Here is a 24,523-nt window from a genome sequence, read left to right on the forward strand (position 1 = left end):
AATAATAAAAAAAAAAGGGATAAAAAGATTTTAACTAATAAGAAGGTAGCTTTCTGGTTCTTTAACGTTAGGTTACTTTCAATTCTAAAAAAATACAAAAATTGAATCGAAGTAAATAAAAAAAAATCAAATCAAATAGGGTTTGAACAGAAGAGTTGAACTTCTGGATAATATATTTTTGTTTGTGGAACCAGTCTAGATAAAGATAACACCCAGTTGTTCATAAAATATTATAAATACGCGTCCAAACGAGCCAGATGGCAATCCATGCGAGGATGCCTTCTTCAAGCTGCAGCTTCCTCCTGGACGCCCTATCCTCTTTGGTCATTGAATTTTGTCACCAGCCGACATGAAACATGAGACAAAAAGAAGAAGAAGAAGAAGAAGAAGAAGAAGAAGAAGTCTTGTCTTTGTGCATTGAACTACGACTCCGCGTGCCTGTTATCTTTATCCTGATTTACTGTGGTTTTTGAAAGTATTTTTTTAGTATTAAAATACGGTAAAATTCTCAGAAACGACGACGAACAAAGGGTCTCGAACCATATCATGATACAGGCTTCCTTACAGCCAAGGTGGTCAGCTAGCTGTCTGTCTATATATTTTAAAATATATTTCTTTAAAATATATATTTTAAAGAAATATTATAGACAGCTGTAACAGGCTGTACACAAAATCAAATTGTGTTGACTTAGTTAAAATTTGATGGAATTTGGTAACATAAACAGTTTTGCAGAGGTTATCATTTAGTTTTTATATAAAAAAAAAAAAATGTTTTTATTTTTAAAAAATTAAAAACTAAATATTCAAATCAATTAATTTCAGTTTGTTTTTTTAAAATAAAAATGAGTTCAAACTGGTTCGCTAGGTTGTTTGAGTTTTATTTGTTTTTTTTTTAATTTAAGTTTAATTTGATTTGATTTAGTTTTTTTAATTTTATATTTATAAAATTAAAATCTAACTGAATGAAATTAATTATTTTTTTTAAAATTTTAATTGATTATTTTAACTGTCGGTATTTTTAACTTTTTTTTTTTTTTTACCTGGAAACTCCTGTCTGTCACGTCGTTGGTGGGGCTTGTTGAAAATGCAGTAATATAAAAGAGGGAAGGTGATCAAAGATTTGAAAAAAAAAACAATCATTTTTAACAAACACATCAAGGAGGAGAAGCTTTGTGTCTAATGGAGAGCATTTTGGGTTTGCTCAGAATTCGTGTCAAACGTGGTATAAACCTTGCTGTACGTGATGTTCGTAGCAGTGATCCTTATGTTGTCATCAGGATGGGCAATCAGGTTGGTTTCTCCTTTTTTTTTTCTTTTTTCTCATCTCTCTTGCAGTTTTGTGTTCTTTCTTCTTATTTTTCCTTCGTGTGTTCTTTGCTTTCATTTGGTGCTGTTTCTTCTCCGTGATCGGAAAATTTCGAAATAAGAAAGAACTTGTTAATCTTGGGTTGTATTTTTTGATCTAGTTTCTCAATTCTTTTAAGGAAAACCCAAAGAACTTCAAGTCTCAAGTATTTCTTAGATGCTTTGATCTGATATGTTTAAATGTTTCTCTTGTTGAGAAAGTATCCTTTTAGGTCTATGATTTTCTTATGCCCTCAACCAAATTACAACTTATTGTGGTAATAAATTGAAGATTGATGAGTTATGATGCATTGGATGAATTGATAATCAGAAGCCAGAGAACATATTATTTTTGAATGTTAGTCTTAAATTTTAGTAAGGGAAAACCCAGAATTAGCAAGGTTAGCATAAAAAAAAGGGAATAAAGCTAGTTGGCTATTGCCTAGTTGTTTTGGTAAGAAAATCTGGATGCCAACTTTTCTCATTTTGTGCTGTAATCCTAGTCCAAAATAATTTCTTCGATATCTCTCCAATTTCTGTATGTGTGATGTCTGTACAATTCCTCCTGCAACATAGGATGGTACAATTTCTTCGACATCTTCTCATTAATCTTGACAGTTCAGCATGCTATGCTAGCAAGTTTAACTTAAAATGAGAACCACATTCAAGTGCATAGATTATAACTTTCTATCGCTTTTCAAGCTTTTTTCGTCTTTTTTACATTTATTTAATTTGCCCCCATCTAATTTCCTGTCAAGATTTTATAACTTATAGTACGGTAGGATGCAAATGTTGTGGTATTTCATATTTACTTGGAGTATATGTTTTTCTTCTTTTAGGCCTTTTAGCCACTGCATTACGTCTGCTAATTTTATGATTGTAAACATTTGCTGCAGAAACTGAAAACTCGTGTGATCAAGAAGGACGTTAACCCACACTGGAATGAAGATTTAACTCTTTCTGTTACAGATCCTAATCTTCCAGTCAAGCTGGTAAGTTTAATGTCTTGTCACATTAGGACATAAGAGCTATTTCAGCAAGGGACATGCATGCAAATGTTTATTGTGCAGAAAAGAACTACTTTTATGATTGCCTTCTCTTCAGTGCTCTTTGTCCAACTGCAAATCTATTTCCAAAATGAGTATTATAACAATCTTTCTGAATTCAAAAAGCCTAACTGATTGAAGGTGCTTTAAAAAAAAAAAAGAGTTATGTTGAAAACTTTTAGTTAACGTTACAGAGGATGTGGTTTAACCTGAATCATCAGTGCTCAATACTGCAACACTTGACACCCCTATCCTCCTCCTAAGACCCCCTAATGGGAAAGAGACAAGAAGGAAACAGTGAAACTTCATTATAAAATACATCTCAAATTCATTTCATTTTTTCAGTCGAACGATATTGGTTTCATCGCCATTATCTTTTTTCTCTCTTTTTAGTTGGTAGGAACAACAATATTTTCATTGCCTGTGGCTTATTAGGATTACTTAAGGCGAGTCCTTCAAATCTTAAACTGGCACTTCATTGAAAGGTGCAACTCCAATTGTAAAATCACCAATCTTCCATTATGATGAAGATTGTCACAGAACCTCTATATTCACCAATAAACAACAGTGGCCAGTAATGCTTCATTATGTCAACCTTTATTTACTCGAGAGACATGCAGAATCAAATTGGAAATGTGCCTTTTTTCCTGTTGAGAAAATTTGTCATCAATTTGCTGAGTAATCCCACGTTGGTGCTGCACAGTATTTGTAATGTCCCCACAGAATGCATGGGCCTCTCCAATGCTTGTACCTTTTAATCTGGATACTCCGATTTAGTATCAAAACCAACCATCATTTTTCATCATTGTTGTGTAACCTCACATGCTTTTCATTATTGCTCTTGGACTGTGGCACTTTGTTATTGTTGTTCTCATTATAATGTTAAATGTGCTTCTGTTGAGCTTGTATTTGAGGCATATGCTAAGAGCTTTTATGATGGTTGATAGAGATTGCTATGGCTTTACATAGTACTCGGACCTCTCCACCTACTTGCCTTTACAAGTGACAATGATCTGGATGCAGCGTTGCCTAAGCAGTTGTTACTCTGGAAACTGAAATTAAGCTAAATACAACATATTGGATGTGAGGACTCAACAGTTTTCCTACAACTGACTCCTCGTAACAGATGTGGAGCGTGCAGTATATTGTGAAGGGACAGCTGCATGCATGATGTCTTGCTCCATGAACTTGTAAAAGTCAAAACAATCACTTAATCCAAACACAAGAACCTGAAAATTAGGAGGCAGTCAAGGAATTACTAACTTCAAGAACCCAAATGGGCATCCAGTAGTACCCTTTTATGTTGAAGGCTTTCTACTTCCTCGACCTATATTTATAGGATCAACCTAATGCATGCAGAAAATATCATCATGTATGTTTTTGCTATGTATCATGCTTTCCTAATATTCCCAGATTCATATTCATGTTTGTTTGTGATTTCAGACCGTCTACGACCATGACTTGTTTACCAAAGACGATAAAATGGGAGAGGCAGAGTTTGATATTAGGCCATTCATAGAGACCTTGAAGATGAACTTGGCAGGGCTTTCAAGTGGCACTGTCATCACAAGAATTCAACCGAGCCGGCAAAATTGCTTATCTGAGGATAGCTGCATTATTTATAGTGATGGCAAGGTTGTTCAAGATCTCTTCCTCAGATTAAAAAATGTGGAATGTGGTGAATTGGAAATCCAACTCCAATGGATAACCTTCCCTAGCTCGAGGGGCTTTTAAAGTTCATGACTGTTCCTTTATTTGCTTCTAATCACATGATATGGACAGGTTGCTTTCAAGCTTCTACCACCTGTGTGGAGGTCTATCCACTGATTTGCATTACAAACTAACCTTTTATGTACTTCTATTACCTGTGTTCGGATCAGGTTCTTAGCTCACGATAGAGGATTGAGCAGTTTATGGTTCTTGTTCTTGATATGTATCTAAATATGTAAATACGCTTTTTGCTGGAAATTTCTGAACTTCGCGAGTTTGTTTTTTGAAAGCATGATATTCATTAATGGAAAGTGTTCGACAGTACTTTATACAAAAGAAGGAAGCTTGCTTTGTATGTATTTATGGTGCAGTTTTGGCTGCCTAATGTGCCGCACTGCTTATACAATCCCACCGTACCACCATATTGGTTTTATTATGTAGCTATCCTGACGTTGAGGATCGGTGGATGCCCTTTATTGTGCAGGATCGTATACTTCCACTCGGACGGGCTTGTTTTGTAGAAATATGGGCTTAATTCAGGTTTTGATTGCTTGTCTGTAAGCCGATCAACACTTTCATGCATCAAGTTTATGTTTGATATTGTTGTTGCGGGATGGTATTTAAAAATTTTTTTTTTTTTAAATATATTTAAATAATATTTTTTATTTTTTAAAAATTTATTTTTAATATTAACATATTAAAATAATTCAAAAATACCAACTCATTTTGGAAACACTTTCAATAGGTTGAGTTAGTTTTGCAGTAACTCAAATATGACCTTGCAATATAGTCTTTGAATTAATTTCTCTATATCGAAATTAGGCTTTATATGATTGGATCTTAAATAATTTATTTATATTTTGATTAGTAAATTATATATATATATAATATATATATATATATATAGTAGGATTTGTTACTTAATGAGAGAGAACGTAAAAAAAAAAAAAACCATACTTATTAACAATATTTGTGATTTGTTTTGTCCTAATTAAGGATAATTTATTATAAATCAAAATATAAACCTCTTCAAAATGGAAAAGAGCTGTATGAAAATGTGATGTACCTCCTCATCATGATGATAAAGAAAAATATTTTTTATTTGTGTAACTTTTTCGAAAACCTATGTGTAATATGAAAAGCTTTCGTGTCCATGTTCTCAACTCTCACTACTTTAATTTGTAAATTATTATTTTTTTTTTTTAAAAGCAAGCAACTATCCTTCAAGTTTATATATATATATAAACTTGAAGAAACAACCACAAATAACTTGACCACACGTGTGTATGCTTAAATATTATATTTATGTATACGAAATCCACTAGATAATTTAGTTTAATTTATCCTTCACGCAGCCCCATCCTCTCCTAATTTCCATGGTAAGGTCAATACATTATTTTTGAAATTCTATGGGAATCCTTGCAGAAAGGAAACGTCCCATTCTCCAACAAGGCAACTAGCCAGCGACCTTTGCCGGCTATCCATAAGAAACAATACCAAAACCAAGATCTGCACACCCTTTGCTTACATTAAAGCAACTTTATAGCTGAAGTTTGCCTTTTGTTCCAAGAAAAAAACAATACATGGGGAGTTCATTCAAGCTGAGCATGTGTGTGCAGATTTCCTTCACCCTACTCAATGTGCTTTTGCCTCTTTGTCTGTCTAATTACCTGCCAAATAATGTAGCATCTTTCTTGTCCACTTCTCTTCTCCTCTCTCTTATCCATTTATATAGAAAATTGGGGAATTAGCACATAAAATCAAAACAATTGGTGAATTGATATAGGAGCAAAATATTTTTACAAAATAGTATATTTTCATCTTATCGCACTTCAAAAACATGATATTTACTTAATGTAGCTATTCCGAAGTATCATAAGATAATTGCCACGTTTTAGAATAGCAACATTTAGTAAATGTCACGTTTTTGAACCGTGACAAGAAAAAACTTAAATTATATGGTTCAACTAGTTGATCGATTTATAATGGCTGGTGAAATCAATCGATTGGTTCCGAAAATAACAAGGAAAATCTTAAAACTACTAAAATTGAGGGCCTCAGCGAGATTTTTAATATCTAAAGATCTAACAGTTCGCATAGCGACGCAATTGATATAATAGGAAAAATAAGCTCTGAAAACTCTTGTAAAACTTGAGCGCAATTCAACAGTCGGATAAAAAGTTATGGCGTTTTGAGCCGTTCTTTTGATCTGGTGCGGCAAATCTCTTTTTGGGCTTAGACCTGTCTCACTGGTTTATAAATGCATCTATTAGGCCATTCACATAATTTATTTGGGGCAGATCCTCATTTAGTTATAACAGACTCATACTTGATTGCTTAGAATCACCTATTATCGCAAACTCAACTACATCTTTGACATTGAAAAATAAAATACAACTTCTATGTTAACACTAACTTTTTGAGTCTAAGTTGGACAGATATATGTGTGTGTGTGTGTATTGACTCAAAATATATTTCGATCAATTGAGCCAAACAGTTAGAGTTTCACCTTGCTGTGCTTTAGAAGGGCAACATTTATTAAACGCTACTATTTTGAAGCGCGGCAACATAAAAATATGCTATTTCGCTAAATCTTTTTTAAATGGTATTATTTTACTAAATATTTTAAGAATCTGTATAAAAAATTTCACAGTTATAAACCACTTTCATGGATTATATATTCGATTGTGGAAAAAAAAATTATATGTAAAAGAAATGAGCCACTATTGAAAAATAAAATGTACTGCAAAAGTGATAAATTCTAATCTAGAACAATTAATAGGTTCATTTTGCAAATTTAATTATACTACCTACACCAATTATATGTTGCAAATGATGAATTCATTTAATTTTTCTATAATTGATGTATCGATTCTCGCAATGTGTCATATGCGAGACTTATGAAAGAACAAAAAAAGTATAATTGAGGAGAAAATAACTAAAAATGTAATTTTTTTAGAAGTGTCTCTAATATGTCTCTATATATTTAATTACTTCTAATATATTTCCAAATGAATTTATATTGATTTAGGAGGAATTAATGAAATGTACATCAATTTAATCATGAATCAACTTGATAATGATAGAGTGATATTACATTTTTAGTCTGAAGCATGATGCAAAATGAACCTTGTTTTATACAAAGAAGGTCCATTAAATGCTCCTAATGACTTCTCAAGGACTTCAAACATTCTTTAATAAAGAATTTTGGCAAATCAAAAAAATTTTAGCTATCATGAGAAAGGTGGGAGAAAGAAAATATTGATTTAAGCAAGATGCCTTTATTTGAATCAAATCACAATAGAAAAAACCACTACAAGTTAAAAATGGAAAATCACTTGTCACATTTTTCTAGAAGTAGAAAATAAATAACCTGTTAATATATCATATGTTAATATTTATATATTTAAATAAAAAATAAAATCTTATTTTTTAATCCTAAATCATTTTTTATGCAATCCAATAATTTATTGAAAAGACTTTCCTTTTAAGTATAAAGGGAGCTTATTATTTGCCTTTATTCACTACTAGAAATTCGCTTAATACCAATGAAATTATCGACGGAATAATTTTGTTGGTAAAATATGGTGATAATTACCAATGGATACTATTCCGTCTGTAATTCAGTTGGTATATACTGACAGAATTACAGACGGAACATTCAGAAGTTAAAAAAAAAAGTGGTTTGCTGATGTGGAAATTTTTACCAGTGATTTTACCGACGGAATCACCGAGAAAGTCAAACCGGGATCTCTATATAGTGATGTGACCAATTCACTGTTAGAATTGCCAATGGCATCACCGAGGGATTCAAACCAGGGATTCAAACCGGGATCTCCATATAGTGACATGATCAATTCACCATCAGAGGTGCCAACAAAATCACCGACATAATGAGTCTGTCGGTGAATTCCTCGGTAAAAGTTAATATATCATCACTTTGCCGACCCTCTCCTCCCCTATTTCTCCTTCTTCTTCCCCATCCCAACTCTCCCCTCCCAAATTGTAAACAACCACCCCCTCTTCTCTACACAAGTCATATTTCTTTAAGTTTTGTGGCCACAACATTCATGTTTTGATTTATTGTTGATTTTATCATTTTTTATAAGTAAATCTATCTTTTTAATTTTAACATTTAAATGTTAATTTTATTGTTTTTTTAGTATATGTATTTTGTTAGTGTATGTATATGTTTATTGCTATTTCTCAAGCAAACTTGTAGTATGAACATGTAATTTTGTACCTGTTATGGTTTGTTCTAGATTTTGTAAAATTGAATTTGTTTGTAAATTGTTGAAATTTTGTTGAATTACCGAATTACATGTGTTGTGGTGAAATAATTAATATCTTGTTTAATAAGTCCGTTTTAATTTTTATCAATGCTATTGTATAGTTGTAATTTTTGTAAATTTATATGTATAAATTTGTATGGACATTGATAATTGATAATGAATATTTATGAGAAGTTGTAATTTGCTTGTTGGATAATATCAAGGTAAACCAATATTTTTACAAATTTGTTTACCTAAGATAGTTAATTAATACATGTTGTCATCGTAATTTTATTAAGGTTCGATAAAAGTCATGGATGATTGTTCATGGATGTATTGAGATTCACCCCAAGGATTGTGGAAGATTGGTTATTGTAATGGGGTTCAGGGTTTTATTAATTTCACAACATCTATTACCAAAATTTTTACTAAAGATAGTATTAGGTATCTATGCAAGAAGTGTGAAAATAAAAAGTATCTTCATCTAGATGTTGTAATGATGCATCTTCTACATAAAGGGTTCATAGAGAATTATCTATGTTGGTATGTACATGAAGAAGTATTTGTTCATAATAAGAGAATGAGAAAGGGTGGTTGGGTCAACTTCTAGTGCTAGTAACGTGCAAGGAGTTGCAAATGACAACAATAATCCTTACAAGAATATGGTTATAGATGCTATGAGAATGAATTAAGGTAATGTTAGTCAATGTCTAATCGTAGAAGAAGAACCTAATGCATATGCAGCTAGGTTTTTTGATCTATTGAAAGATTCTGACGAATCATTATGAGATGGCTGCACAAATCATAGTAAATTGTTAGCTGTAGCACAGGTGTTCACCGTCAAGTCAAATCACGGGTTTGAGTGAGGCCGGTTATGACAACATTATCGAATGAACAAGATGCATTTTACTTGAAGGGAACATGCTAAAAGAGAACTTATATGCTGCAAAGTCCATGATGAAACCCCTTGGTTTAGGATACCAGAAAATTGACATGTGCCCTAACTTCTGCATGTTATACTACCTTGAAAATGCTGAGTTGACCTAGTGCATGACATGTAGGCATTCCCATTACAAACACAAAACTGGTAGGGGAAAGACTCTCGTGACATATAAAAAACTTAAATACTTCCCAATCACACATAGGATGCAAAAGTTATTCGTGTCATCAAGGACTGCTGAGCACATGACATGGCACCAATCACATAATGTGGTAGATGGAGTGATGTTGCATCTTTCTTACGGCGAAACATGAAACACTTTAACAATGTGCATCCTCACTTTTCAGCTGAATCAAGAAATGTGCATCTTGGGTTATGTATAGACATATTCAACCCATTTGGATCATTTGCTGCTTTTTATTCTTGTTGACTGGTCATACTTACGGTTTATAACTTGCCACCAGGGATGTGTATAAGGTTGAAGTTCATGTTTTTATCTACTGTCATACTTGGTCTGAGGAGCTCGGATATGAACATAGATGTTTGTCTTCGAATATTGATTGATGAGTTAACGCAATTGCGGTCCTCCTGAGCTTTGACTTATGATATATCAAGGAAACATAATTTTGTTATGAGGGTAGCTTTGATATGGACTATCAATGATTTTCCAGCTTATAGAATGGTTTTTGATAAGAGCATGTATAGAAAACAAGCTTGTCCATAGTACATGGAAAATAATAAGGCATTTACGCTAACAAACGGAGGTAAAGCTTCTTTTTTTAACTATCACTATCATTTCTTGCCACTAAATCATAAGTACAGAAATAACAGAAAGGATTTCTTTGTTGGTAGAGTTGAAAAGGATGTTGCACCCCCGCGTCTTTCTAGTGAAGAATTGCATGGTGTTGTATCAGAGTACGATAACATTGTGTTTGGTCTTCAATCAGGTAAGCAGAAGTTTTTGGTTTTGGTTTGACCTACAATTGGGTAAAGCAAAGTATCTTTTAGGAGCTTCTATATTGGAAGACCAATCTCTTCTGTCATAACCTTGATGTCATGCACATAGAAAAGAACATTGTGAGAATATTTTCAACACCGTCATGGATGTGAAGGGGAACATAAATGACAACATCAAGGCTAGATTGGATATAACTTTATTCTGTAACCGTAAAAATATGGAGGTTGTTTGTGATGGGTCATGGGTTGCAAAATCAAGAGCAAGCTTCGAACATATCAAGGTTGGTTAAAATGGAGGAATGCAAATTGTATGGAATGAAGAGTCATGACTGCTACGTGTTTATGCAAACACTCATTCCATTCACTTATTGTGATTTGTTGCCAAAAGGGATATGAGATACACTCACGGAGATCAGTAATTTCTTTAGAGATAAATGTTCCAGCAAGTTGAATGTTGATCACATTGAGAGGCTTGAAACAAATATCATCAAGACATTATGCAAATTTGAAATGATCTTCCCTCCATCATTTTTTGACTCAATTGAGCATCTTCCCATACATTTACCGTTTCAAGGAAAAAGTTGGAGGATCGGTCTAATATAGATAGATGTACCCATTCGAATAGTTAGATATTATAATTGCAATGTAATTCATATATAAAAGTATTTTCTTTGTTTTTCTTAATTAAAAATATTTGATTAATTCAATAGAGGTACTTGTTCAATCTCCAGAAAAAATTTCAGAACAAGGCACATGTTGAGACTTCTATATATGAGGCATATATTGTTGGGGAGATCTCAACATTTATCTCGTACTATTTTGAACCTCATTTGAGAATGAGAATCAATCATGTTTCACGACATGATAATAGCGGTAAAGTACCTTCTAGTGGGAACTTGTCAATATTCTCCAATCCTGTACGACCCACATCTTAAAATGCCATAAGAGGAAGATATTTGTAAGAAATAGAGTTCAAACAAGCACACAATTATGTTTTACTTAATTGTGATGAGCTGAAACCTTTTATTCAGTAAGTACATGTACTACTAATTTAACTGTGCTAAGAATGTACTATTTATATATTGTAATATCATAAACTCATATAATTTAGAACAACCTTGCAGGCAATATCAACAATAATTGTTGTCCAATAACTCATAGCTGACTGAATCCCAAATCTTTCAATTACAAGATGAAAAATTTGTCACGTGGTTCAGAACATATATAAGTTCTATCACAAACTCATTATCTCTTGCAAAGTTACTGTATGTCATTGCAAAATTCTCGCTTATTATTTATTGTTGTACATTGCATACAAGGTTTATCAAATGGAAAGGAGTGATGCTAAGTCATTTTCTTCACTAAGTTTGGTCCCTGAAAGAAACGTTAAGTGCTACAACGGGTATTTTGTCAATGGATATGTGCTCCATACTAAAGAATACATGCATGAAAGAAAGACATACAACAACAGTGTTTGTGTTTAAGGATCAACTAGTAGTGAGTTAGAAGTTGACTACTATTATAGATTAGACGAGGTCGTCGAACTGCAATATCATAGCGAGCAGAATAGAGTGTTTTTTTATACAAATGCTATTGAAATGACACCACTAATAGAGAAATCAGAGTTGATTCTCACTTTGATCTGGTCGAAATCAACTCAAAAACTACTCCGTAACGTAACCGATGTCTTTGTTTTCGTAAACCAATGTAAACAAGTTTATTACACGTACACCTATTCTTTTAGAAAGGATCAATCAAGAGTTGATTGGTTATCCATTTTAAAAACGAAACCAGGGGTCATGTCGAGGTTGTTTAGGATGAGAATGAAGACACAAGTGTGCGAGATGAAGTCTTTCAAGTTAGTGAGTTGGTTGAACCATATTGAGTTGCTCCTTAATTGACTTGGAAAAAAAATTTAAATTTTTATGTTTTCGATGATAGTCTTGTTGATAATGACGCAGAGGAGTTAAATGTTGTTTTAAGCTCTAGCGGACAAGCAAATATCGATGAAGATGATGATGATATCCATATTGAAGATTGTGATGAAGGTGATGACTATTCAATTGACGACGAAGAAGAAGAAGAAAAATTTGACTAACTATCAAATTGAAGCAATGTGTAAAGCATTTTTTTCATGTAATATATATTATGAATGATATTTTGTAACATGAAAGATTTATTTTATAAGTATTGATTGTTGTTATTGTTTTGTGCGATGGACAGTTTGTAATTTAAGTGTTTGCAGAAAGGTAAATAGGCAATACAAACATAATATTTCATGCATAGAGCTCGATCACCGATGTCCATACCGATGGATTACATGTCCGTTGGCATTTCACAGAGAGTTGCAAAATATTTACTGGAAATGCCACCATCACCGACGACTTTATCCCGACATATATATGGACACAATATATTAAGCACGTGACATCTGAGCGATTCACACGATGCTCACAGTTCGGTGCTGGCAACCGGAACCGGAAAATTCATGGTTTGATGACAACATCCACAAGTAGCTTCGTTCCATTTGCTACACATGCGAAAAGAATGGTAAGATTAATTTAAATGAAATATATCATTAATTAATTTGTTGTTACTTAATTAATTTTTTTCCCTTATATGCTACGCCTTTTGGACGTGAGTTGAGCCCAATGGAGCTGTTTGTAGAGACGTACGTGTAGAGTCAAGACCGCCAAAAGAGGATGCAACAGTTCGTGGACAACAACGCTCAATACTTTATGATATGTTTGTTCAACCATTTTATTTCATAAGTTATTATTTTTATTAAACTAAATATGATGATTTCTTTGTTCATTTTTAGGAGACCTATAATAGTTGGTTGAGGGAGAGATATGAGGATGATCCTTCGACCCATCCGAATTTCAATCCAGATTTGTGGATGAAGGTAGGATCGTTTAGTAGACCCGATAAAATTGAGTGTACGGGCTCTCCAACACTATGACCGAGAACTTGCGAGCGGCCTGTAGTGTCTCAACTGTTGGGAGCTCCCAATCAGTATCGAGCACCCAATCTAAGGAGTTCGTGGCCATGCAATAACACACGGCTCATCTCACTAAAAAATACGAGTAACTGTTAGCGAATTATGAACAAAACACGGCTCATCTCACCAAAAAATATGAGCAACTCTCGGCAAATGATGAACAACTTCGCCAAATGGTCATGAACATGACATCACAAAGTGGTGATACATGTGCGACCTCTTTTTAGCCGTATGGTCCCGGGAACAACCAGCCTCCTCTTTCTCCAGCTCCGCCATTGATCTATATTAATATATTTTTTGAAACACATTCAATTTGTAATGAATATCATTTAACTTTATTTTTTTTTGTTTTTTGATGTTTAATAAGAGTTTATTTGCATAATTGGTTTTTTAGCTATTAATTTGTATAATTTTATATTATTTATTCTAAATATTTTTTTTAAAAACCCCACCGCAGATTTACAGACGGAATGTATCTGTTGTCATTTTACATAGAGTTGAAAAATATTTACTGGAAATGCCACAATCACCGATGCTTTCACTAACAAATATAGTCTGTCGGTATTTTATAAAGAGTTGAAAAATATTTACTAGAAATGCCACAATTACCGACGCTTTCTCAGACGGATAGAGTCCATCGGTATTGTACAGAGAGTTGAAAAATATTTACTAAAATGCCACTATCACTAACAGAATAAATCCGTCGGTATATTTTTAGCGGGAATTTTTTTTAGCGCGCTTTTTTTGTCTGTAAAACCATTGGTAATATTTTTTTCCGATAAACTTAGCGATAAAATGTGGTATTACCAATGGACACTTTTTATTGAGGATTTAGTCAGTAAAAAATTTACCGGTAAAGTCTAAATCTCATACCGATAAATTGTGTTAGTCTATAAACCTGTAAAATTTTATAGTGGGAGGTGTGTGGTGGTCGGCTTGAGTAAGGGAAATCGTGGTAGTTTTGATGGAATGGATAAGGAAGAAAGAAAAGGCTAGAGTCTACACACACACAAACACACAATTATTTTATAGTCTCTCTCTCTCTCTCTCCTTCGGTGTTTCTGGTTTCTCATTGTGTTTTATGTTCTCTTGGTGTTCATAGTATCCTTCTTTCATCTCTCCTAATTTTTTTTAGATTGCTATCTCTATTTATAGTGTTTATTTTTCAGTGTGCTCTTTTCCTTTAACTTTTTATCTTCTGATTCTTTTCTTTATCTCTAATTTTAAATTCTTCTGTCTTTTACATTTGAAATTCACTTTTTCTTTAATTTTAAATCCTGATTATTTGAAAAATGGGTCTAAACTTTATTTTTGGTCCCTTTGTTTTTCTTATTTCTAAAATTTTTATTTTCAAAATATATTATAAAAAGGTAAAGATTGAGTTATGACAACACATCTATCAAATATCTATAAGATTCTATTCTTCAATCAATTTTTTTATAATTAATATTTTAACAATTAACATTTAACCCCAACTTTTAACTTCAAAGCAAACACAACTTTAATCAAAAGACAAACAATGATGGCTTTAAATTACCTTTTTTTTCCATGAGTGCTGTATAAATATTTTACTATAAAGAAACCCCGTCTTCCCCACTGTTCTATTCACCTTTCAAATCATTAGAGTTACTCGTTCACCTAGTGTGAGAAAAAGTTTTTAAAAAAAAAAGAAAAAAAAAAAAGAAAAAGCCGAGAAGATGACTCATGCCATCGAAATGTTCTTTGATCTCATTGAATATTTACTTCAAGAGATGTATATGTATATTTACATAATGATGTGTATTTTTTTAAAATTAATTTATAGCCAAGTGATACCTAGAGGTGAACTTTCTTTCCTTGGTATTAATAAATCCATTTATCTGATTTGTTTTTCAAAACAAGTCATTCATATGAAAAAAACTGAATCCCTTGTAGTAGTTTCATATATTTTTTATAAGGGAAAAATAATAATTTTATTAATTTAAATAAAGTAGAGATAAATTACTTCTTTCACATTATATCTAGAGAAATTATAAATTGTTTGAAAAAAATAATCAACAATATCAAATGGTTTTGTAGACAACTTATCCTTTCGATTATTTAAAAAACAAAGTCTATATATATAAGAAAACTCTTTAAAATTCTCCAAACCTAGATTAATCTAGATTCTACATATAAAATTAATTTTATCTTACACACAAATAACTTTAATTAATCAATCACAAATTCATAGAAACTATTGACTATAGTATTAGATTGATTGATAGAAAATAAAAAACCTCTAATAAAAACATTTTCAATTAAAAAAATTATTTTGAAAAGTTAAATTGTCGGTATAGCATTTTAAATAGTGTAAATATGATTTTTATTCTTGTATGCACTGTAATGGTAAAAAGTATTTTAAAAAGCTAAATTGTTAATATGGTATTTTAACCCAAAGTTTTGAAAACTCAAAGCTTAAAAATAAAAAACTTGTGCATTTAAAACCCAAAATTTAAGTACCATACAAGATCAACAATTTTTTAGCTTTTCTAAAAAAAAAAACATGTAGAAATAGCTTTTGGCAAAGGAAAAAGCTATTTTACATTCTCTTTTAGCACTTTCATTGGACTGAGTAAAATAAAAAAGAAAAGCTAATGTGGTAATTATTTAGTTTTAGCATTTCATTTACCTTCAGATTCCTAGATATCAATCTTATTCTTCCAATAAAAAATAACTATCAAATCTATATTTAAAGTGGAAAAATCACAACAAACGAGGAGAGAAATTAGGTGCTTTATATATATATATTTTCTCTATAATTTAAATCATTGATACAAGAGCTTTATAGATAAGTACAAATTCTAGATTTATAGATACAAGTGCTTTATATACATTTTTATAAAAAGGTTTTAAACATAAATTTTAGACCCGGTCCGGTTCCAAGTTATAACTGGGTCATCGAGTTTTAATCGGGTTGCTCGAGTTAAATTTTTTTTAAAAAAAATATCAAAACAATATCGTTTTAGTTAAAAAAAAAAAGGTGTAAGAATATCTAAATAAAAACAAAAAATAATTTAAAACTTTAGGAACGAGAGAAATTAACCTCTTTATCAGGAATATTAAAAGTAGATAGCCTGTAGTGATTACCAAGAGATTAGATTGGAAACAAAAGGAGTTGAATTAAATTAATAAATTGCACGCCCCTTATACCCTTTTAGAAAACATAAACCCTATTGCAGTGCGTGCAAATTAAGCATGGTGCTTAGGGTTTCTGAGTTTCGAAGAGAGTAATGAGGCTGACACGCCAATCTTTGTCCTCGTTTTGCTTTTCATTCTTTGCCCATAATCCCTCTCTTCCCTTTCATCATTAGCATAAATGCATGCTTCTGTGTTTTTATCCCTTCAAGACACTAAGTTAATTAAGTTTCCTAACTTTTATATTATTTTTCCTTGCCATTAGTTAGCAAGAATATATTAAATTAGATCCTCATGTACGTATGATTAACTTTATTTTATTTTAAAAAAAACGAAGTATATATTATGTGTATTGCAAGATATATATGTTTTAGAGGCTGAGTCTTTTCGAGATGCTAGTAGAATGCCAGAGAATTAAGCATATTTATTTGAGACATTTATCAATCTTGTACTTTTAGTGATCTATGGATTTATTTATTTATCTGAGCACAGAGTATTTTGCTTCAGTATTTCCTCTTGGACCCTGTTCAGTCAATTACAAATTAATATCCTATATATAGTATATCAAGATAATATATTTATAGTCGGTTTTAAATGGCTGGAAAATTGAAAAATTATTAAATAGCAATAAATACTGAATTATAAAAAAGCTAACGAGTATCTTTAAGATATTTTGTAAATGACTTGTGCATTCACATCCCACTTCATACAAAGCTAAACTTGTGAAAATATGAAACATCAGTGTGTGTGTGTCTCTCTCTCTCTCTCTCATATATATATATATATATCCCATGTTTTCCTTCACAATACTGTAGTAATTCTTCTAAAGGGTAGTAGAAACTTTTGTTTTTAGGGAAAAAAACAAAAAGGAACAAAAACCAAGGTCTAAAGAGCAAGCTAACTATTTGATATTGTGACCACCTTGAAATTACCATCACCTAGTTCGGTTACTGGCTATATATTGGTGGCTAACGTTATGCCACATTGTTGATTAGATTTTTTTTTAACGTAAAAAAGAAAGAAAGCATAAGTGATTGTAGAGTTTTTTAAAAAATCAAAACAAATTGAGACTGGATTTATAAACTCAAAGGCTTTATAAAAATTAGTTAATTTAATAATATGATTAAAATAATAATAGTATTAGATAAATAAATAAAAAAAACAATGATTAACTGTAAAAAAAAAATTGAACATTTGGAGATTTTATAAAAAAATATCCTCCCAATATTCTTAAAATATCTTTATAATTTTATTTGATAATAAAGTAAAAATAAAATGAGAATGAGATAGCCTAATAAAAAGCAAAATAAAAAAAAACACAAATTCTAAACCATTTAAATGTTAAAAAAAAATTTGAAAAATATATCATTTTTTTTTAAATAACCTTAACTCCACCTAAGTCAGCCTGCCAAATCCACAACCTAGTCGTAATATTTTGATGACCTCATAGAAAATAATATGACAAAACTATGAAGCCAATTCTCAAACCAACTCAATATTAAAAGGAGAATTTAAAGAAAAAAAAATAATTTTAAAAAAGAGAACAATGAAAACCCTTGCTAACTTATCAAAAGTTTAAAACTCAATATCCATATTATCTTTACATATCTAATGTTAAAAGATAACATTAAAAAAAAATACAATTTTTTTTTAAAAAAATCAAAATCAACTTGATCTAATCTTTCAAATTTACCCGAGTAATGAATTTAGGATTATTTTATAAAAAGTAAACTTTAAAAATATCACGAAATCAAATTCCCAATCATCATCAAAACACTTAACGATGAAATTTATGGTATCCTAACTTTAGGCCCCTAAAAAACATTCATGTAAAAGACACAATATCAGGGCTCCTACCTATTGATGACAAATTAGAAAATTGGTCTGCACTATTTAGTATTGGACCATAGGCATCAAAATCTTGGCCAAACATTTCCTAGCAACTTCCCAAGGTTACTCACCTTTCTTTCACTGTCGCTGATTTCACTATTTCCTTTTTACAAGTCCGGTACATGTCAATTAACAGAGCTATATTTTTTAAAAAATATATTTTTTTTATTTTTAATTATTGTTTTTTTATGATTTTATATTTTTTTATGTGAAAATAAATCTTATAAAATAAAAAATATATTATTTTAATATATTTCAAATAAAAAATATTTTAAATAATAATAAACGTGCTCTCAGTCTTCATTTGGGGCTCAGATTAAACCTCAAGCTATTACACAAATCTCTAGAATAATTTTGTATCTGTTGATTTAAAAGTTAGAAAATATTTTATGCTTTCCAACTTGAAAAACATATCTTGCAAATCCACTATTGTCATGAAAACCTGGATTCCACCACCATCACCAACAAACCTTTTTTTTTTTTTATCTTTTTATCAACATTTATCTTTTTCACACAAACGAAACTCCAAAAAAACTATTAATTAAAACTACTTTTTTCGACAAATAGTTAATTTTCAAGTATTTCATTCAATTGTCATATTTTATACTATTTTGTATACTACTTAATGGATTGTTTGAATTATTTGTATATTAATAAATTTTTAAATATTATTTATCAAAAATAAAAATATTGTATTTTTTAAAAAATGACTAATTCTTATAATTTATAATTAAATGAAGTTTTTTTTTATTTACAATTTCAATAAAACAAGAAATCTCTATAAAAATAAATAGAAATAAAATTTATTAATTTTGATGCAATTTTAGTATTCTTGGTTTTTAATATTATTCATTTTTATTTTCGTATTTTAAGTATTTTTATAGTTTTGATGGTAAAAGTTAAGTATCATCTAAGTTAGGAGTGATTTTATTAGAAGCTTATTTAGGGTTATATATATGGTATATAAATAGGAAAATAATGGGAAAAAAAGGACTGATCTTTTTTGTAGAAATTAATATTTTTTTAAAGAATCTTATTAATGTTGGTCTCTGATCTTAATTAGAGGTGGGGTTGGATTTATATATTAATATATTGGAGTAAATTACATTGTTAGCAGTTACCATTGACAGTATAATAGTAAATGAAAAATATTTTAAGGAGTTTGTGATTTTAAACATTATTATAAAATTCAGACCGGTCTTATGGTCAACTTGAGACTTGATTAACTTAGAATCTAAACTAGTTCAAATTATATATATATATATATATATATATATATATATATATATATATAATAAAAAAAGAAATTTATTTGGTTCGGTTAAAAATCCTGATTGACTCATGACTCAATCAACCTGACTCGACTGGTCATAATCCAACCCTCAATCTATAGATTTTTTTATAATATTGTTTTAGTTAAAACAATATCATTTTTAATATTTTTTATTTTTAAAAAATAAAAATTGATCTAAATTAATTCTTTCAACATGTAACTCAAACTTATCTTTCATTGATCTTTAGTTAGATTAACAACTATGATTTAATATATAGCTATGGATTTTCAATACCATAACCAAATATACAAAATTGATTTATTTTCCATAAAAAATATGCACAATATCTTTCATAAACGAGTTATTTTATGAAAAACAAAGCTTTATGTTATTAGAAAGATTGTCAATGCACGACCATTCCCTTTCCCAAAATGAGGATCAACAACTCTATATAGCATATTGAAGAAAAAACCAAACAATCTTTCTCTCATTTTCCCATGCGTAACAGGTAAAAGATGGGAGGATTTTGTAAATAGTTTTTAAAAGATGTAAGATGTAAGGACTTTGATATAAGATTCTGTAAATCTTCAGTGTTCTAATTGACATTATTGATTTTTTAGGGGATGATTTAAACTTTTTATTTTTAATAAATGAGGAACTAATCGAGTTTATCCTTATTTTAAGCCAATTGACTTCGTTACAAATTGTCCAAATTAATAAATAATATCCTCGAACGCTTCCCTACTTTATATGAATTTATTTTCTTTAACAAATTCTGTGATGCTTGAAAAGTCGCTAATCCAAATGTTTTAAGTTAATGGACAGGTATTAAATTATTATTTTAATTGAGTATAAATTTATATTCTGAAGTTTTTAATGGCGTTTTAAATTTCATAATTGATCTAAAACTTTTAGCTATTTGATGACCTATGAATTATCCGAATTGAATCAAATATTAGATTAAAATAATAATAAAAAAGCTAAATCTCATTGTGATATTCACTGGAACAGTGCAAGCAAATTTGTTTTTTGGGTTTTTTTATCTTATTTTATTTCAGTCATCAATAGTTTTTTTTTAAAAAAAATTATTATTTTAAATTAAATTAAATATTTTTTTTATTCACAATTTATTTTAACTAGCTTACAATAAGTTATTGTCAAAAAAAATTTTAGGCATTAAATTGATATTTGATGGAGTGCCTAACCTTAATATTTATAATTTTTTTGTTCCTTTTTTAATATAAAGCTTCATTTTATTTGGCACTACACAAGATTTTGTCACATAGAAGTGTTATTAAGGTATTTTTGATCTTTCTTGTTGTTGGAAGGTTGATCAAAGTTGGAAGATTTTTAATTTTATAGTTTTTAATAGATTTTGGTATTTTTAGTTTAAGTTCAAAAACTTAGCTCAATTTTTCAGTTTTTTAGTAAGTAACTAGAAATGAGCAATGTATTGATTTTTTTTTTAAATATATTTAGGCAGCTTACATGTTTTTTTTTTTTTAAAAAAACAAGCGGTCATGATCTTATTTTAAAGGGTAATGTGCATATAGCCGCCTAGGACTGGTGCACCTAACTATTTTTTTTTTTAAATCATATTGTTTAATAGAAATTTGTTTTTTAAAAAAGAAGTTATTAAACTCAATTAGGTTCATGAGCTGAGTCATAGATTTAATGATTTAACTTGAATAGATTCAAGATATTTTTATTTCAAAATTTAAAAAGATTTTGTTTTATATTTTTAAGTCAAACTAGATTTTTACATGTTGTTCAATAACTTTCGATTAACTCCCATATAATTTAATTGAAAATATGAGTTAGACAAAAAGTTTGGTTGAAAAATTTCAAGATTGAACTACTAAGTCTGGTTTAACAATATTAACAAAGATTTTTACACGATAACACACAACTATTGTATAATTTTTATGGTTTTTAATACAATCACATCAAAATTATAGTATATTTTTTTAATTCAAACTTGCATTTAGAATAATTATAGAATATTGTTTAAGTAGCAAATATTACTGTAAACAAATAATTCAAACTTGCAATGTAAAAAAATTTAGCTTTTTTTAACATTTTTAATATAAACATTAGATTTTAAATTCATAATTAATATTTTTTTTTAGGAATATAAGTTAATGATACTTACATATTTTTTTTAATAAAAAAAAAAAGACTTTAAGTACTACCTGCAAAGTAGCAAAGGTCAGGTAGTAAATCTATTTCAACAAGAAGCTAACCCTAACCTTAAGCACAATTTAAACGAAATGTTGATTTAAGTTTCGGCATTGCCTATTTCAATATATCACTTACATGGTGTTTGTGTTTAGATACTGTCTTACAATAAGTGTGTGTGTGTGTAGGATATTTTTAACCAATTTTCCACCATAAGGAAGACATGGGAAATGAAGATTAGACGAGTTTTTTCTTTCTTTCTTTCTTTCTTTTTTTTTTTTTTTTTCATAAAAGCTACTTTAAATATATCATAATTTCATTTTTAAAATTTAAAAAGACAAAGTGATAATGATAACTAGAAAAAAATATAAAAACAAATTGAGAAAAATAATAATGGTCAATTCCTAACAATTCAAATGTAGAAGGATTAAAAAAACAAGCAATTAACAAAAAGAAACCCAAAAAAAAAAAATACTTGTAAACTCGGGTATGATTGATAAAACTTGTGAGGCGGATCATGCTAACAAGATAATCTAATAAAAGAAAAAAAAAACAAGACCAAAAGCAAAGCTGAATTTTTTAAGGAACCTAATTTTAAAGGATGAAACAAAAAAAATATATATATAAAAAAACAACCCAAAAAAAATATCTAAATAAAATGGCCAAACCTGATGCCCAAGTCATGAGATCATGATAGCTTGATTGAAAGGAAACTGATAAAAATCACGAAGCCTATTTTTCAAAATAAACATTGTCAAATGATGAAATTAAAAAAAAAATATAAACTTTTATTAACTTTTCAAACTTGTGACTCGAGTCACTAAACCAAAATAGCATATTTGAAAAAACTATGAAGCCCAACTCCCGACAAATCAAAATTTAAAGATGAGATTGAAAAAAAAAATCAATTTTACAAAAGGATTCAAAATAAAATAGCAATCAAGAGAATAAGGATCTAATTTAAAATAAAAGGTAATTGTGAGAACAACCTAAAATTTTGAATTGAATGAGAAAATTGAAAAGAAAAATCAAATTGAAAAAAGAATTCAATACAAAAAATAAAATCAAAAGAATGAAGATCATATTTGAAAAAATAACAAAACATAATTATTGATTTCTAATGATGAAATTGAAAAACAAATTAAAATTTGATAAAAGAAAAAATAAAAAACAACTAAAATCAAACAAATGAGTACGAAATTTGAAAAATCAGTAAATACAAGGGAAATTTTCAATGCCAACAACACAACTTCACCCAAAACACCACACATGTTGTCCCATGTTGAAAAAGATGTTATGACGCTTCCAAAATCATAGTAGAAGCCAAGGTTCCTTCATTGAATGGTGCCTTCACGCCTCCATAAAAGCACAGAGTGACTCCACATGCCAACATAATATTTTATACTTATCAATGTATCATATTTCCCTAAGCCAACATGATTATAACAAAAAAATCAGAATTAAAATGCTAAAAAAAAAAGACCCTGAAAGCTAGTTTAATAATTTTTGCTTGTAAGGGTAATTCAATAACTTTTATTGTGAAAAGAAAAAACTAAAAGTTAAAATGGATGAAAGCTAATATTTTTTTTTTTGCTTTGAAGAGTAATTAAGTCATTTACTGTGCTAAAAAAGTTAACAAATTAATTTATCCCTAATCAATGTAGTAATATCCAATGGATCTGACAAAAAAGAACCATCTTATCTTTAATAACAAGCTTTTTGAGTGTTTTTTTTTTTTTTGTAAGGGTCAAAATCATCATTATACTATTTCATTCCATAATACAATGAGTTTAGGGCCACAATATTTTACTGATGCCTCTTAGTTTCTTTTTAAAATATTTAAGTGTGGAATTATTTCCCTCCTTAAAATAGTGATAATTACTATTATTATTATTGCTAACAACACTAAAAGAATTGAGGGATAAACATTAGTTGCACTGTTCAATGAACAATTAGGTTTTTTTAAATATTATTTCAATAATTTGTTGATTTTGAATGGACCTTTATAATTTTTTTTCATTTTGAATTTTATAAGGTTATTGTAGTCTCAAACAAGCATCTTAATATTTAGTTGGTGTTTGATTTTGTGAGTGTTTATTTTTGTTATCATATAATTAAATAAAAATAGTTTAAAGAAATAAAATTATTAAACCTAGTGGAGTCCATAATTTGGGTCATGGGTTTGGCAGGTTATACCGCGAAACTCGAGTAAATCTAATATGTTGTTTTTTTAGTATTCAAATAAAAAAAGATATCATTTTGATTTTTTTTTTAAATCAAACCATATTTTTATTAGTCATCTAGTTTGTTTTTAGATTCACTGGGTTAACCAGGTCATGTTAAAAAAACTCTCATATGGTTTAATTTAAAATTTAAATTAGATAAAAATTAAATCAAGAGATTTCAAAGTTGACTTAATAAAATTGAGTTGATAACAATGTCCGATTCGTAGAGCAGCATAGATAATAAAATAGTTTTACCACTAATTAGGAAGAGAAGGAATATTGTGTTCCTCATTTCTATAGCAATATCTTATTAGTGGTACAAACATAATTTTTTATGTAAAGAATGAAATGAAAAGAACAAAACATATACACAGAGGAATAACACAATTACTACAACCCATGAGCTCAGAAAAGAGAATCCAAGAAGAAAAGGAGGAAAAAAGAAAAGAAAAAGGTAGAGAGTCTTTTACCAAATGCTTAAAAAGGGACTCTCCATGCGAGTACTTGGAGACACACCCACCTCCCTCTCCC

At 29.6% G+C, this 24,523-nt stretch overlaps 1 protein-coding gene across 1 annotated transcript; it reads left to right on the forward strand.

Annotated features, from left to right (window-relative positions):
- Positions 1 to 1,112: 1,112 nt before the first annotated feature.
- Positions 1,113 to 4,389, forward strand: LOC118046273 (protein C2-DOMAIN ABA-RELATED 4). Its single transcript, XM_035055099.2, has 3 exons — positions 1,113 to 1,290; positions 2,241 to 2,336; positions 3,834 to 4,389. Exons 1-3 carry the CDS (start codon positions 1,180 to 1,182, stop codon positions 4,122 to 4,124), a joined length of 498 nt encoding a protein of 165 aa, XP_034910990.1. The 5' UTR covers positions 1,113 to 1,179; the 3' UTR covers positions 4,125 to 4,389.
- Positions 4,390 to 24,523: the final 20,134 nt, after the last annotated feature.

This window comes from Populus alba, chromosome 12, assembly GCF_005239225.2.
Source record: "Populus alba chromosome 12, ASM523922v2, whole genome shotgun sequence".
Classification (NCBI taxonomy): Eukaryota; Viridiplantae; Streptophyta; class Magnoliopsida; order Malpighiales; family Salicaceae; genus Populus; species Populus alba.

Coding starts and splice junctions, on each gene's coding strand:
- LOC118046273 (XM_035055099.2), top strand. CDS start 1,180: ATGGAGAGCATTTTGGGTTTGCTCAGAATTCGTGTCAAACGTGGTATA. Junction 1,291..2,240: donor TCATCAGGATGGGCAATCAG/GTTGGTTTCTCC, acceptor CATTTGCTGCAG/AAACTGAAAACTCGTGTGAT. Junction 2,337..3,833: donor CTAATCTTCCAGTCAAGCTG/GTAAGTTTAATG, acceptor TTGTGATTTCAG/ACCGTCTACGACCATGACTT.